The sequence below is a fragment of the Colletotrichum aenigma genome (genome assembly GCF_013390185.1).
Source record: "Colletotrichum aenigma strain Cg56 chromosome Unknown KSG_Cg56_contig03, whole genome shotgun sequence".
Classification (NCBI taxonomy): Eukaryota; Fungi; Ascomycota; class Sordariomycetes; order Glomerellales; family Glomerellaceae; genus Colletotrichum; species Colletotrichum aenigma.
The window spans coordinates 2140951-2155633 of NW_023500909.1; the positions used below are offsets into that span (position 1 = coordinate 2140951).

General features: G+C 55.2%; 3 protein-coding genes across 3 annotated transcripts; 1 reads left to right on the forward strand and 2 right to left on the reverse strand.

The window, feature by feature from the left end:
* Window positions 1-2372: 2372 nt before the first annotated feature.
* Window positions 2373-5213, reverse strand: CGCA056_v004560 (uncharacterized protein; the record flags this gene model as incomplete). The annotated part of the gene is made up of 1 exon (XM_037319815.1): window positions 2373-5213. One exon carries the CDS (start codon window positions 5211-5213, stop codon window positions 2373-2375), a length of 2841 nt encoding a protein of 946 aa, XP_037181531.1.
* A 3460-nt stretch (window positions 5214-8673) lies between these two features.
* SLC7A6-1 (Y+L amino acid transporter 2) lies at window positions 8674-10530 on the reverse strand (the record flags this gene model as incomplete). The annotated part of the gene is made up of 5 exons (XM_037319816.1): window positions 8674-8951; window positions 9000-9079; window positions 9128-9423; window positions 9477-9638; window positions 9691-10530. 5 exons carry the CDS (start codon window positions 10528-10530, stop codon window positions 8674-8676), a joined length of 1656 nt encoding a protein of 551 aa, XP_037181532.1.
* A 2713-nt stretch (window positions 10531-13243) lies between these two features.
* rpl401 (60S ribosomal protein L4-B) lies at window positions 13244-14638 on the forward strand (the record flags this gene model as incomplete). Its single annotated transcript, XM_037319817.1, has 3 exons — window positions 13244-13448; window positions 13710-13860; window positions 13939-14638. 3 exons carry the CDS (start codon window positions 13244-13246, stop codon window positions 14636-14638), a joined length of 1056 nt encoding a protein of 351 aa, XP_037181533.1.
* Between the last annotated feature and the right edge of the window lie 45 nt (window positions 14639-14683).

Genomic DNA, 14683 nt, shown 5'->3' on the forward strand with positions numbered 1-14683 from the left:
GGTAAAAGGAAAGAACGATGGAATGACGTGGGGAACCAGAAGGGAAGAGAGACATGCAGACCTGCAGGACTGACTGGCTGTCTTGCAGCGGGAAGGGGAACGAGCGCCATAGCCGAGTTTGGACGACTTTTTTCTTCCGGTCTCGAGACGCCTCTTGCACCGCGGACCCCGTATTTTGCTCGAGGTTTCCAGACCTGGTAGCCCTTGCATCGTGTTGCATCGCCATGAACCGCACCTCCTTTTCCTTCGAGTTTGCGTGCCTGATAGCCGTGCAAGTCACCGGGGCCCCTGGCCCCACGAGTCCATGACAGTCAGCGAGACTCCTCGACGACTGCGAAAAACAAGTGAGAAAAAAACCGGGATCTCGTGGGCATGCGTGGGCGAGGCGAGCGAGGCGGTGCGGTCGGGTTTGGGAGAGGTGAAACGGTTGCGGTTCGAACTTGGCAGCCTCTCCGTCTCAAGATGGGCCGCAGGCCCCCTGCTACTCCAAGACGTGTAACCGGAAAGACCAAGGGACGTGTAAACAACTTAAGCTCGTATGCCAAGCCTTTGGAAGATCTGGATCTTTCCTGGCGGGAGAGGACTCAAAAGAGGCTTTTTGCTTTCCTCGCCTGTCTCTCGTTCTCCAATTAGCTTTTGCGTTGTGTTTCCCTCACGAACCGCCCGGGCAACAGTAGCCGACACAACTCTCGTGTTGCAAGTATGGGGAACGAACATCCCTCTCTAAACTTGGAAAATTTCAGTGGACAATGACACGACCACGAACGCCGTGGAGTCGCTTGCCACATTCCTCGTCCGGAGAGCGCAAACAATGGATGAAGCATCTCTGCGTCAGCATGCACTCGCAGCGCCTTGCAGCGAAAGCGAGGTCCATATCCGATGTTGCTTTCCTGTTGCCAAGTTGAGGTTCGGCAGAGTTGCTGTCACGCTGCTCGCACAGCGTCGAAACCCCTGGAGGCTCTTGGTCCGTGCCCCACACTCCCGCCCAGTTCCATGCCCAGGGCCCTCGTCCATGTCTCCCCTCCTTTCCCTCAATCCATCGATTGGCTTCTCACGAGAACTGCTGCATGACTATTTTCGTCTAGGTAGCCCCTGGGTTGGGATGGTCGCAGCGGGTGTTCCTCAGTCCGAACACCCATACACGCAGCCACCCATACACACACATCACCAACTCAATCATCATGTCGAGATTGAGGGTGACGTCTGCGCCTCACAGGCCAACGCCCACAGGCCTTGGTGCGTTTAAGGTTGCGAGGGCATGAAAATCTCAAATATCCCGCCCCCTCCGCGCTAAAAGATTCTCTGAATTTCACTTGATCGACCGAGGCGAAGCTAGACATCTCCCAGGCACATGAGTGCCGCGGAACCGGTGTCGTGCGAGATCTGCTTGTGGACGACTTATTTGGACGTGGAGAGTAGACAGATCATCTTGGCCCCAAGGCCGATCCCCGGGTACCCATTACTAACTTCTTGTATCAAGCTTTCGTGAAAGAGAGGTCTGTTGTTCCACCAAGTCCTTGGCTTAGTGGACTACTGGTTTCGATGACAAGTCAGTCAGTCGTGTTTGGGGGCAAAAGAAAACACGACGAGTACATCATCCACCAGAACCTTTTCCACAAACAACTACGCAGCAGCGTCGCAAAGATCGGCCAAAATTCAGTTCCACAGGAAGCGTCATTTTTATCCCGTTCTCGTACCTCCGGATACGACTATGCCATAATAGAGGGAAACCATGCGAGCCCCCGAAGTGTTATTCAATACCAATAGCATCTTTGGCGAAAGCATTATGGATACACCGCAGCACCACAGGAGCTACCATATTGACGCCCCTTACAACGGCTCACCCAACAGGAGGGGCTTCCACGTATCTTCAACACTAAATAAAACTTTGTGCTCATCCGCTGCAGCCGTTTTCGACGTAAATTTTCGCTAATGTTTAATGTTGGTAGCTTCGTGAAAGCATCCTGCTCTCCACTTTCCGCACCCTAAACTACTCGAAAAGGGTTGGACGAACCAGCCGTTTTATTAATTGGGCACCTGGAACGGAACAAATGGTTGAACCGCTATGTCTAATAGCCTCTTCTTATGCTTTAAAGGTATACTTGCTTGGCTGCCTGGATGTTGCAGGAATTTGATCTCGTTGATGAGTTGACCGAAATAGGTGCGGCACTGGCTCACTAAATAAAACACAGGTTGAATCGGCACTCTTGTGTCGCTGAAGAAGACACTTGATCAGATTGTTCCAATTTACTCCATTTCGTACAGACAATTAGTCTCTAAGTATCTCATAGCATCTATCGGCTTCTAAGCCGTGGTGTATAAGCTCATCATAATACTCGTCCGTTTCTCATTTCATTCATTCGTGCATGTTATCATTCCCATTTTTCCCATTCCTGTAGCAGCTTCTTGCTTTCTTCCCTTGCCCAGAGGGACCTCTCCTGCTCCAGCTTGGACAATCGTTTGTATGTCTCGACGAACATCTTCTGCCGCTCGAGCACCTTGACCTCAAGGTACTTTGGATCGTTACGGCGGCAAGCCTTGTCAAATACGGCTCTCATTCGAGCCGAGTACAGCTGGCACGTTGCGTCCTCGAGGCGTTGGGGCTTCACGTAGAAGTTCCGCGCAATGACGTTGCCGTCTTTCAGTTGAGGTGCCACCACCTCGTCAAAGCAGTCACCGCATACGGTGAACTGCGGGAGGTACTGCATGATGTGCCAATTTTGGTCAAAAACTGGGTTGTCCTTGCAGCACTCAGTGAAAACCGATAGAGTCTCGATATCGCTCACAAGCTTGGCAATGTTTGGCGGCTGTGCTGTAGCGAGAGCCACATCTGACGTGGTCTCCAATGCGTCAAAGTACATCACGAAACGCTTCCGATCAGGATTGTAGTGCATTGCACAAGTGCTCCGGGTCGGCTGCGCTGAAGGGTGCAAAGTGACAAACACGCCTAGCAGATTGGGTAACAGTCCCTCGACTGTTTTGGCACACTCGTGACAGACGGTGAAATCCGGCATGGTCGTCTGCGTATATGGGTTCTTGAGGGAATACCAGACGCGCGTGACGCGACGATCTCCGGGACAGGGACTGCTGCTAGTCACCTTGCTGGCGACATTGGCGACCTGGTAGAAAAGGCGCAAGTCTGTATGTCGGTTTTTCAATGTAAGGAGCCACGCAATGTGGTACCACCCAATCGAGCCAAAATCACAAGCAATTGGCTTGTCCATTGGCCGAAACAGCATGGGCATGAAGTCATTGCGGAATTCCGTGTTCAGGAAAACTCCGTTGTAGCAGTCAGGGCAGATGTTGAAGTTGTCGCAACGTGGCAGACTAAGCCAGTCGGCGCAACCAACGACGCCGTTTTTCCGAGGGCACTCAGGAAAGTCAGGCACGCCCCCTCTGTCGGCGTCATGCGAGTACCGCCGATAGCTGCCTCTTGGTCCATCAAGGGCAAGCGCGCTCTTTGTAGGATCGAACCTGGCCGGTGGCCATGCATCTGCTTGTGAGACTATCGCAGCAGGTTGCGTGATAGGTCTTCTTTCGGGCGATCTCCTCTTCTCATTTGGGCTTCGTGGTCCAGCAGGAACAGGCATGGGCGGCATGACTGCTGGCATCACTACGGTGTTGTTGAAAGTAGATGCACGAGATCGCGAGCGAGCTCTAGATACAAGTTCGGGCTCGCGAGTGCTGAGACGGCTCGTGCTGGGCAGGATATCATCCTCAGGATACGGTGTGGTGGGCTTCTCCCGCACATCCCCACTCTCCCTCGGGTCTTTGATGATGGGAAATGTTGCCGAGACGCGAGGTGCAGGAGGGAGATCCTCGGCGAAAGACTTGGTTGATACCCGCGGGGATGGGTTGACAATTTCAGCTGGCGCACGAGACCTAGATCTGCCGGATTGAGACGGCCGGGTCTGCTCGGGGCTCAAGAGAACATCTCTGCTCTCTCTGCCCTCCTGGTTCACAATTGACCTTCTCCTTCGGGCATTGGCCGTCCGCGGGGTGTGCGAATAATCGCTGCTGCTGGAGCCGCTGTCATCCCGTCGGCGTGGCGAGTCGCGCTTGTAGGTTGGAGTCCGTTTCGTCTCACGCTCACGCTCACGATCCCGTTCTCGCTCACGGTCCCGCTCGCGATCTCGGTCGCGCTCTCTGTCCTGCTCCGATCGATCGTATGGCGTGGTGGGATCTTTCTTCTCTGGTCGCTCACCACGGGGTACGATGCGTTCACGCTGGTGACGAGGAGTCTCAGGGACCCTGTCCCCAGAAGACTGCCTGGGCGCCTTGGGAGAATCAAAGTTCGTGTTCGAGCGCCTAGCTGGTGGGGGATTCGACGACGATTGCCTTCCATAATTATCGTCGAACCGCCTTTGGTCTGCGAGGTTCGAATAACTTCGTTGGGGCCGCGGTACACCGTTTCGACCGGCCTGGGAGTAATCGTAGTAGACCTTTTCTCGACCGCCTGTTGCGTGCTTGATGACCTTGGGGGATAGCAATGTCTCGTTCGGTTGCCGCTTGTCGTACTGGGCAGAGAAGTAATCGGCTTTCTGTTCTGCACGAGTGCCTGACTTCGTTCGCTCGTGTCTCCGAACACGCGGCTCCTCTTCTTTGATGTCGGTCTCGATCTTGGGCAAGTCCTGTCTGCTCTTTCTCTTCTCAATGCCTGGCCGTTTGGCGGTGTCTGGGTCATCAACTCGCGGCGCATAATATTTCCTTGATGTGTTCGCGCCATAGTCTCCGTTGAGTCTTGTCTTGGGAGAACGCGAGCCGCCGGAGGAACGCGATTTTGCGTCGTCTGACGAGGAGTCTCCGTCTCCTCCCTCACTGTCGGATTTCGGGATGATCACGAAACGGCGTTCAGGGTTGTACTCATGTACCTCCATAATGATGGGGTGTTGTTCGGCGTCTCCTCGTGAAGGAGGCTCATCGTCGGACGCCGAGACGACGCTGCCGTGTTCTTTGAGAAGTGACTCTGTCTCATCTTCACAGGTCGGGGGAGGCGGGTAATTCCTGCGGCGGGAAGTTCTTATCGGCGCATCGAATGTGCGGGGGACATAGGCATCGGCGTAGTAGCTTGAGCGGGTTATAGTAGATGTATGAGGCGGCGGTACGACGGCATCGGCGTAGTAGCTCGAGCGGGTTATGGTAGATGTATGAGGCGGTACGGCCGGGGGCTCCGGTGTGGATCTGCAGTTTGGGTCAGAACTTTGGTTGCGCATTGGAGAGGAGATGTGTGGTCTTGGCTCGGCTTACGGCTTGGGAGTCTTGGCCCTAGTAGTGGTGAAATAGCCCGTCTGTAGAAGATCTTCAATATTGCGTGAATCGTTCATGTTTGGTTATCTGTATGACCAAGGTAAAAGGGTACAGAATCTCAAGAAGATGTCGGGGTCTTTGAAGGCATCGTGTGTCTCTCGGCTCGGCGAGAGCGGGAGCGTCGTAATGCGGTCTCTTGTGTGGCCGCCTCAGCCTTGCGCAACGTTTTGGTCCCTCAGCTTGGGTCGGAACGTTGGCTTGGGTCGCACTGGCGGTAATCGTCACAGCTAACAGAGCTGATTTACCAGTAGATCGAATCCCGAGTTGCGATGCTGGATTGATACGTTGAGAATCAGATTTCGGCAGAGGTTGAGAGCGAGAGTCGAGGTGAGTTCCAAGTGGTCGTGGCGGGTGGAGGATGAGGGGGAGCAGGCGTTGATGTTAATTAAGGTGAGATGCCTGCGGGTGGAGGTGGAAGGCACGGGAATCTGGGCGGACGGGTTTGGACACGGAAGCGGTTGGCAAGGTAGGACCGGCTGGATCGAGTGAATGCGCGAGCGAGGTGAGATCGCTTAAGACAGACTGCGCAGGTAGGTAAGGTATCTGGTGGTGTCAGGCGGGGAGGGGGAAGGTGGGATTTTGGGGAGCGGCGTTGAAGATGCGGCGTAGGTGCAAGAAGTCCTTATTTGAACATGGAAGGCCATGGTCATGGTCATGGGCGAGCAGGGGTGCATGGCATTGGGTGGGAGGGGGTGCCCCTCCATGATGACGGCTGGGCTGCTGGGCTGCTGTAGGGCGGTACCTTGTACCGCACGTCTCCACCGCCTTCTGTTTTTTATTTTCCTTCCACCTCCAGCCCGGGTCCAGGGCCACCACCGCCCGCCCACCACCACCACCAATGGCACCAAATGCCCCGGGCGTTCGTTCACCTCCGACGACAGCAGAGTCCAGCCCGTGTTGTGTGCCACGGTGCTCCCCGTTGCCGTTAAAGACCAGCCGCCAACACACACCGTCGGTGCTCTGTGGTCACCGAGGTGACACCGTTCCTAACGCGACTCTTGGATGTTGTTGGATGCAAAGTTTAAGGCAGGGTCCCTCTGCTTATCGCGACACACGTCCTGCCGAAACGGCCTTGATGGCATGGCTATAGTCGCCAATCTCACGTTTACTATTGTTGTCGATGTCGCTGTCGTTCTCCAGCCGACCGTCAGCATTGATGGTTGATGAACCTGATCTTGGACGGCGGCACATGTCTTGAACCAGGAAAACGGCCCGGCAGCGGTAACATCATCAAAATCTCCACAGCCGGCGACGTCGAATACGGACACATGTCAATTGGCAATACGTAAGGCCTGTCACTGAACCATTCCAGTAGGGCATCCAGTTCAGTTCTCGGGTTGAGAGTGGCGACCGTCTCGACACGAACAAGAGCTCCTTCACCACTCACTCTCGATGTGCCAATCAATACTGCGCCATCATTGGTCGCTTTCCCCGACCTGCAGCAGTAGAAGCAGCAGCAGTATGAGCATGATGGCCATGCCCACGCACTACGACGCAGTCTGCTGCGTCCTGCAGATGGGATGTGGGATGGGCTGGATGGGACCCGTCCCAGACACCACCAAGAGTCCAAGCCTGACGTTCAAGCGTGACTTGGGAGTGCGGTCGGCCCAAGTCCAAAGCCTAGGTCTTGGTGCAATTGCATCGAGCCATCTCCACTTTCACAGCCGGTTCTCACGTCCGGCCTGCACATTGCATATGCTGGGAACCTGTTTAGGGCAACCGGCACCGTCGATTGGGTCTTCCACCTCGATGAGTCTTGGGCCTGGCACTTGGCCGACTGGTCTCTCCCACGCCCGCACCTGGCACGGTACCACGGCAGCCAGCCTGCCCATTTCCAATTGTTCACGTTGCACGGATTGCCTTGACGCGGCCTGATCTTTGCCATCCTTTCCCAACGACCGTCGTCCGGTGGACAATCGCGATGGCTTCTGATATCCTGCTCCTGGTGAACCACAAGACTTACCGAGCCAGACGTGCGGAGTTGTTGGGTACAAAGGCTTGTTTGACATGTCAAGACAAAATGATACGCACAGTTACAGTAGGCTGGAGACTGCAAGAGCGTGCGCCACGCGGAGTGCCCGTCTGCCCTTGGTCAACGTCCAACTAGTCGTGGCGATGGGGAGGCTTAGTCGGCGTTGGATGCAGAACGGCACCGCGGCAAGCACCCAACACAATGCCGGCTCCCATTCGGAGGCCGATGTCTCCAGTTTCACGAGGCGGCGTCGGTCGGGGAACATTTTGATCAACGGCGTTGGCTGCGCAAAGTGGACTCAACTGTGCCATGAAACCAACTTCACCACATCTGCACCCATCTGTCGACCTCGCCATCAAAGTCGTCGGGCCGTGAGGCTTGCACAACCCTACCCACGCAGCAGGCGAAACATACCATTTCTTATCAGGGGAGTCTAGGACCCGATCAATGACTGAAAATATGCAGCATCCCAGGCCATCTTACGTATCCCGATCGAGCCAGGCAAAGATGCTGCGACCGTGCCAGACGCCGGCAATTTTACCCCCCACCACCATGTACACTCACCCGCCCTCTATCCGCCGTCCGCCATCTGCAGTCGGGTCATGCACACGCACCGTCAACGGTGCACTACTAGGTATGAATTTTCTAGAACATTCAAAGTCTCCGACTTCTTAGAGCTGCAACTATGTACGCCAGCTCGTCATGCGAAGATCCGTCAACCCTACCTTATTCCGATGATCTGCGCGGGAAGAAAGAGCGGTGGGAACTTGATTGCAACATATCTCACGCCACAACTGTACATGTCAACTGTGACAAGAACATCAACTTACAATCACGTCGCCGCGGTAGCATAAACTTTGTTCTAGTCAATTCTTCTGAAGCCAATCACGGGGGCCCGTGAGTGAGGTCATCCAAGCTCATCAAGCACCGTGCATCAGCTAGCATTTAGTCACACAGAGCAGCAGTCTCTTTTCTGGTTCCTCAACAGGGTCTCAATATTTTGTATTGGTATCACAATGTGATTCCGCCCGCCTGGAAACGATCAAGCACTCGAGCCCAACACGGACTCTGCCGTCGCCCAAAGTTTCACAGGCCTCATCCGGCTCTTTGCTTTCTCTGTGCTCGCCGAGCTGCTGATGACATCGGCTGCGTACTGGCTCAAACGTGGGGAGGCAGGTAAACCTCGGCTTGTGCAACGCTCTTCGAAAGGGGACTTCGAGTTCCATCCTCGTAAGAATTCTGAATATACTGCGCCGCCTTTCTGGCGTGTCGAGAACTATCCGAGCACAGTACGATGCTCCGGCTCAGCCGCGCGCCGTCGATGAGATTTTGGACGAAGAAAGCATGCTGCATATGCTGCAATACCCTAATGACACACGTCGCCGGGCACAACTTCATCCTGCCTCTTGCCTGTTGGTGAAGCCACGCAACCCGAATCTAAGTGAAAAGAAGGCCAAGCCGAAGAGGGCGACCAAGAGGATGGCCGCGCCCTGCAAAGGATCCGTGATGACACCTCTGACCACCAACAGACCACTAATGGCACTGAAAATGATGGGGTTGATGAGCCAAGTTCTGTACTCGGCCGCTTTCGCTACTGATGCACGACGGTCTCTCCGTCGAAGCAGAATGAGTCCAACAGCGGACGAGAAGAAGATCATGTACGCCGCCAGGCCTGCATTCTGTCAGTCCACGACCTGAGAGCTTGAGTGGTTGTACATACCAATGAATGTTACAAGGCCGTTGAAGCTACCCACGACAACGTAGACAACCGATAAGCCGCAGTTCAGCAGCAGTGGGAAACTGTTTCTCTCGTCAGCTAAAAACTCGGCTGGGTGGTGTCACTCTCACATGGGCACGTTTCTGCGCCAACGTCGGTTTTGCGTCCACGAAACGAAGCCTTTGATAGGTCCTCCGAGCAGCCTCGGCAAAGCAGAGAGTTGTTCATCGACATAGCCAGCTTCGTCCTTCTCATTGCTGCAATGCAGGTTCGCCAAGACAGCGGGAAAATAACCTCGCTGACTTGCAACAACCACTAGCTTGGCGGTAGCAAAGACATTCGAGTTCAGAGCGCCCATCGCCGAGATGGAGACGATTACGGAGAAGAGGACACCGGCCCAGCTGCCGAGAACCCGATTTGCGAACTCCTATTTTGATGTCAGCACGAGCATTTGCTGGCTGACAAGAGTCGTAAACTTACCACTGCCACTGTATTGCTGCTCTGCATAACACTCATGGGCAGGCAGACATACAAGGCAGCATTCATCAGCATGAAGCCAGTGATCACTAGCGTCATCGAGCCATTAATCACGATGGGCAGATCCCTACGAGGATTCTTCATGTCTCCCGCGACAAATCCTACCTACGGAACATTCAGCAGGTGGCCTGGCATAGTCAGAAGGGTTCACTCTCACCATTTCCCAGCCCGCATAACACCACAGAGCCCCAAAGGTTGCCGTCCCGAAGTTTCCTAGCCACTCCCACAGACCAACCTCACGTTGGTCGGGCCGCTGGCCGAACCACCCGTATTCAGACGAAGGGATCCCTTCCCCATGACCGAACGCCCAGACGCCGCACCCCAGAATAATGATGGTTGCAAGGGCAGCCATTTTCAGGAACAGGAACAGGTTAGCCGCTTTCGCGCCCGCCGTTGCGCCCAGACAGTTGACGAGCGTCATTGTGACAATGCACCCGGCCGCTACCACCTTTGATAACCAGGGCTCCGGTGGCTGGTTGTCCGGGACGAACGCCTCGGTGAGGTAGTCGGCGAAAATGGTAGCAATCATTGAGTTCGCCGCCGGCTTGATGATGGTGCACCAGACCCATGTAAACAGAAACCCGGCAAACTCGCCGTAGCACGCCCGGAGGTACTCTTGGATCCCTCCGTTGTTGGGTATCCTCAACCCCAGCTCGATGAAGGACGCCGCGCCTGTCCATACGAGCAGCCCGCCAAACAGCCATGCCAACAGACCGTAGCCCGGGGCCGAGACGAACTGGCTGATCTGCGAGGGCACGCTGAAGATTCCCGAGCCGATCTGCAGGCTAATGACAATGGCCAGGCCGTTGACCAGGGTGAGCTTCCGTGCGGCCGCGGGGTGCTGCTCCTGACGTTGGTCCTCCTCTCGGGACAACGCTGGACTACCAGGCCGTTGGAGGAACGGCGAGGTTTCATCGGTGCGGAGGTCCGCCATCGGAGCTAAGCTGCCCGAGCTGAAGGTGCAGGTGTTGTTGACGGGCTCTTTGTTGTGAACCATGTGACTGACAACCCGCCCCCGTGACAAGCTTGAAAATGTTGAATTTTTGGGGTGTTATCGCAAGCCACTGTCAGTCAACGTGCGCATTGCGAAGGGTCCTTGAAAAGTATTTATATAGTCTCGGGAATAAGGAGGCTCGGATGCCGACTTTGTGAAGGTCGATTGCGACACTGGACGCGTAGCTTATCTCTGGCCCATCTGGGGCCATTTTTAGGTGTTGACAGGGGTCTTGGGCCCCCTGATAGCGACGATAGCTTAGTTGATTCGCCAGATGGTAGTAGACCTCGTTGAGGCGCATGAGTATGAGCTGAGCGGGAGAGATACGAGTTCAGTTGAGGTTGCTGTTGGCTGAGTTGATGGAGGCAAGTTGCTCAGTTTCGAGGTTGCGAACCGAAGGCTGCAGTCGCGGAGAAGCTGCGGGGTACTGATAATAGATCCATATTCTGTTTTCCGGCCGAGGGCCGCATCGATCAAAGATTGTACTCTCTGCCCTGATGGTCTAGCGGTATGATTCTCCCTTAGGGTGTCTTCGACGTCATAAACTGGGAGAGGTCCCAGGTTCGATCCCTGGTTAGGGCCCAACTCTTTTGCAGTTCTTGCGTACGATTATGATCGTCTCTCATCTTTTTGGCTCATCGATCCATCCCTTTCGAGTTCCTAGCATGAGTAGCGTCGTAGTCGCCCGCTCAAAAGATGCCTCGCTCACTACCCACTGCTTTGTGATTGTACTTCTGTACTTCAGCCGCGTGACACTCTGAGAAGTGACGAGACCTTGCGCTGAGCTTTGGTGTAAGTGGTACAGCCAACCAAGAGGCACCGCCCACCCAGCTTGAAGTCGTCCATACCTGGAGTTCCGATGAGTTGAGATGCTGACCGAATCACTTCTGCCGTCCCACCGAAATACGACAAAACATTCGACAATTGACGTTGCGCGCAAACTCTCACTGGCGTGCCTGTCCCTGCACCCCGCGTTTTCATTGACGAGCTTCAGAACCTTGCCCACCTCCATGCTTCTTCAGGATTGAGGGGTAACGGCATATCGAGATTCCAGTTCTTATAAGTCACATGGTCTCTCATTCGAGTAATCGATTATAAAGCCAGCGTGCCCCCCTTCCTGGCCATCCTTGTTATGATATTCAGGCAAGCAGTCAATTCCGTTCTTATGGGTCCTCCCAGTTAGGCCATGCGCCACCTAAGTCTTCTTCCCATCATGGCCACACTTGCTCTCATGCGAGCCGACGACTCACAAGAATCCTTGCCCTCAACTGGCAGCACCTCTCCGCGAAGGCAATGAGCCAACCCGCCAAACGCCCGCCCTGGACCCTCTCGTCATCTCCTCTCTTGGGTCGAGCCAGCGGAACAGAGTCAGGCCACGAACGCGGTACGCGTTGTCACTTCACCGACACGCCGTGATAGTGGTCTACGGCGTGAAAGCGATCGCCCTACTGTACATCGCCGGCATCGTAAACGTCGACAACGCCATTCATTTTGCAACGCTTGTTGGCGGATCTGGAGCGTTTCGGAGTCGGGTTTGTGGTGTGGAGGTAGTTGTGGAATGAGGCATGGTGGTAGTGGTTGTGGTTGTAGGCTTGGGAGTGGGTAAACGGCAGTGATCATTGTGTTTTGTCCGATTCGTTATGTATACTACACTGACATCAAAAAACACGCATGTACTTTACGCACATTGTCCTGAAATTTTTTTTAAATTTTTTTTTTTTCCTTTTGTGTTCCTTCCTGTGTACTCTTATGACAATGTATCAACCGTATGCTGTGTACGCGTACACCCCTGTATGGGCAACCAGTGCAGTGACCACTCTCTCAACTTCCTAGAAAGCCCCTGGGTTTGAGAATGTGATCGATACTCTGATTGACTGAAACTTGAGAACGCGGATAAGGGCCCTCGAAAGTAAGTCTTTTATTTCTATGCAGCTCGTGTGATATGTATGGGCTGTAAGTCAAGAGGTGTATTGTTGACTCCGGCAAGATGGGCTCATGGCCTTCTGAGGATCGGACCATGGGACAAATTTGACGGGAGCGTCAAATTCCAAGTCAGTCCTTCAGCAATCACTCTCACCTCGCCGCTCGAGGTCCCCATGAGGTTCCCGGACTGGTTTGTCTAAGAGAAGCCTATGCACCTCAATTCAATGATGAGTGGGCATCATCAGCCATTGTTGACGAACGGGCTCCAGATTGAAGGCGCTCTGAAATCTGCCCCCGTAAAGAACGGGGGCTCAGTATTTGACACTGCGACAATACAATTGGCAGACATCAGTCCGTCAAAATCTCATCGGTGGACAATCGATGAGGGGCCGATGTGGAGCAGTCCGTCCCGGCGAGCGACTTCCAACACTGTGACCCGCCCGCCACACGTGACCCTAATTCCCAGCCCGGGCTCAATTCGCTAACAGAGGTACGTACCTTAGGGTCTCCGCCCACCAAACGCAGCCAGAGGGAAAAAAAAATCATTCAATTTTATCACGAACGTAGAAAGTGCCAAACTTCAACCCCGTCACTAACCCAGCAGCACTGAAGCCCACCGTTGACCCAGGTACGTGCGAATTTTTCTCGGTCCCCCTCTCGTCTCGAAAAGTTCACCCTACCAGCAAGGCGTCCGGGCAATTGGAATTTTCTTCTCCTCTTTCTGTTTCTCTTTTTCCCACTTCGCAGACAACTAATCCGTCCTTCCGTCGACAGGGTCAATCAACGATCAAAAATGGCTTCGAGACCTACCGTCACCATCATCGGCAAGGATGGCAAGTCCTCCGGCAACACCCACACTCTGCCGGCCGTCTTCCTGAGCCCTATCCGCCCCGATATCGTCCAGGAGGTTCACAAGGGCATGGCCAAGAACAAGCGCCAGCCCTACTCCGTCTCCGAGAAGGCCGGTCACCAGACCTCTGCTGAGTCTTGGGGAACTGGTTAGTGCTCCCCGACAATCCGAACGCGCGCGAGAAGAATCTGTCTGGAAGGGAGGGCGAGAGGGTCGCATTGGTGAACGACGGCGAGGGACCTCGGGCAGGGAAGTTCGTGAAGGAGCCGGAACTGCTGCTGCTGGATCAACCACCCGAGGGCCTGAGCCGAAGTTTTTTCCTCTACACCCAAGTCCCGCGACAAGAGATTGAGAGGCGCTGCTGAGATGATGGGAGAGGAACATCCAAGCTGACGGAAACATCAAACAGGTCGTGCTGTTGCCCGTATCCCCCGTGTCTCCGGTGGTGGTACTCACCGTGCCGGTCAGGCCGCCTTCGGTAACATGTGCCGTTCCGGTCGCATGTTCGCCCCTACCAAGACCTGGCGCAAGTGGCACGTCAAGGTCAACCAGGGCCAGAGGTGAGATTTTCTCCAGGCCCCACCGCGGGGAAAGAATTGGGAAACATACGAGAACGACGATTCTAACAAATCTCCCAGACGCTATGCTACCGTCTCCGCCATCGCCGCCTCCGGCGTTGCCCCTCTCCTCCAGGCCCGCGGTCACCAGATCTCCTCCGTCCCCGAGGTTCCCCTGGTCGTCGACTCTGCTCTCTTCGAGAACGCCGCTGTCGCCCGCACCTCCGCTGCCGTCGCTCTCCTGAAGACCGTCGGTGCCGGCGAGGACGTCGAGAAGGTCAAGGGCTCCAAGAAGCTCCGCGCCGGTAAGGGCAAGCTCCGTGGCCGCCGCTTCCGCCAGCGCCGTGGTCCCCTTGTCATCTACGACCCCGAGGTCGACGGCAAGGAGCTCGTCACTGCTTTCCGCAACATCCCCGGTGTCGAGTCCTCCCCCGTCACCGCCCTCAACCTCCTCCAGCTCGCCCCTGGTGGCCACCTCGGCCGTTTCGTCGTCTGGACCTCCGCCGCCTTCAAGGCCCTGGACACCATCTACGGCTCCACTACCACCCCCAGCGCCCTCAAGAAGGACTTCCTGCTGCCGTCCAACATCGTCAGCCAGTCCGACCTTGCCCGTATCATCAACAGCTCCGAGACCCAGTCTGCGCTCAACGAGCCCAAGGGCTACGCTCTGACCCGCCGCTCCGCGGTCCAGAAGAAGAACCCCCTGAAGAACAAGCAGGTCATGCTCCGCCTGAACCCCTACGCCTCGGTATTCGCCAAGAAGGCTGCCGAGAAGAAGTAAATTACTTCCTCGGTAGGGTGTTTTTGACGACGGTGGTGGAACGGA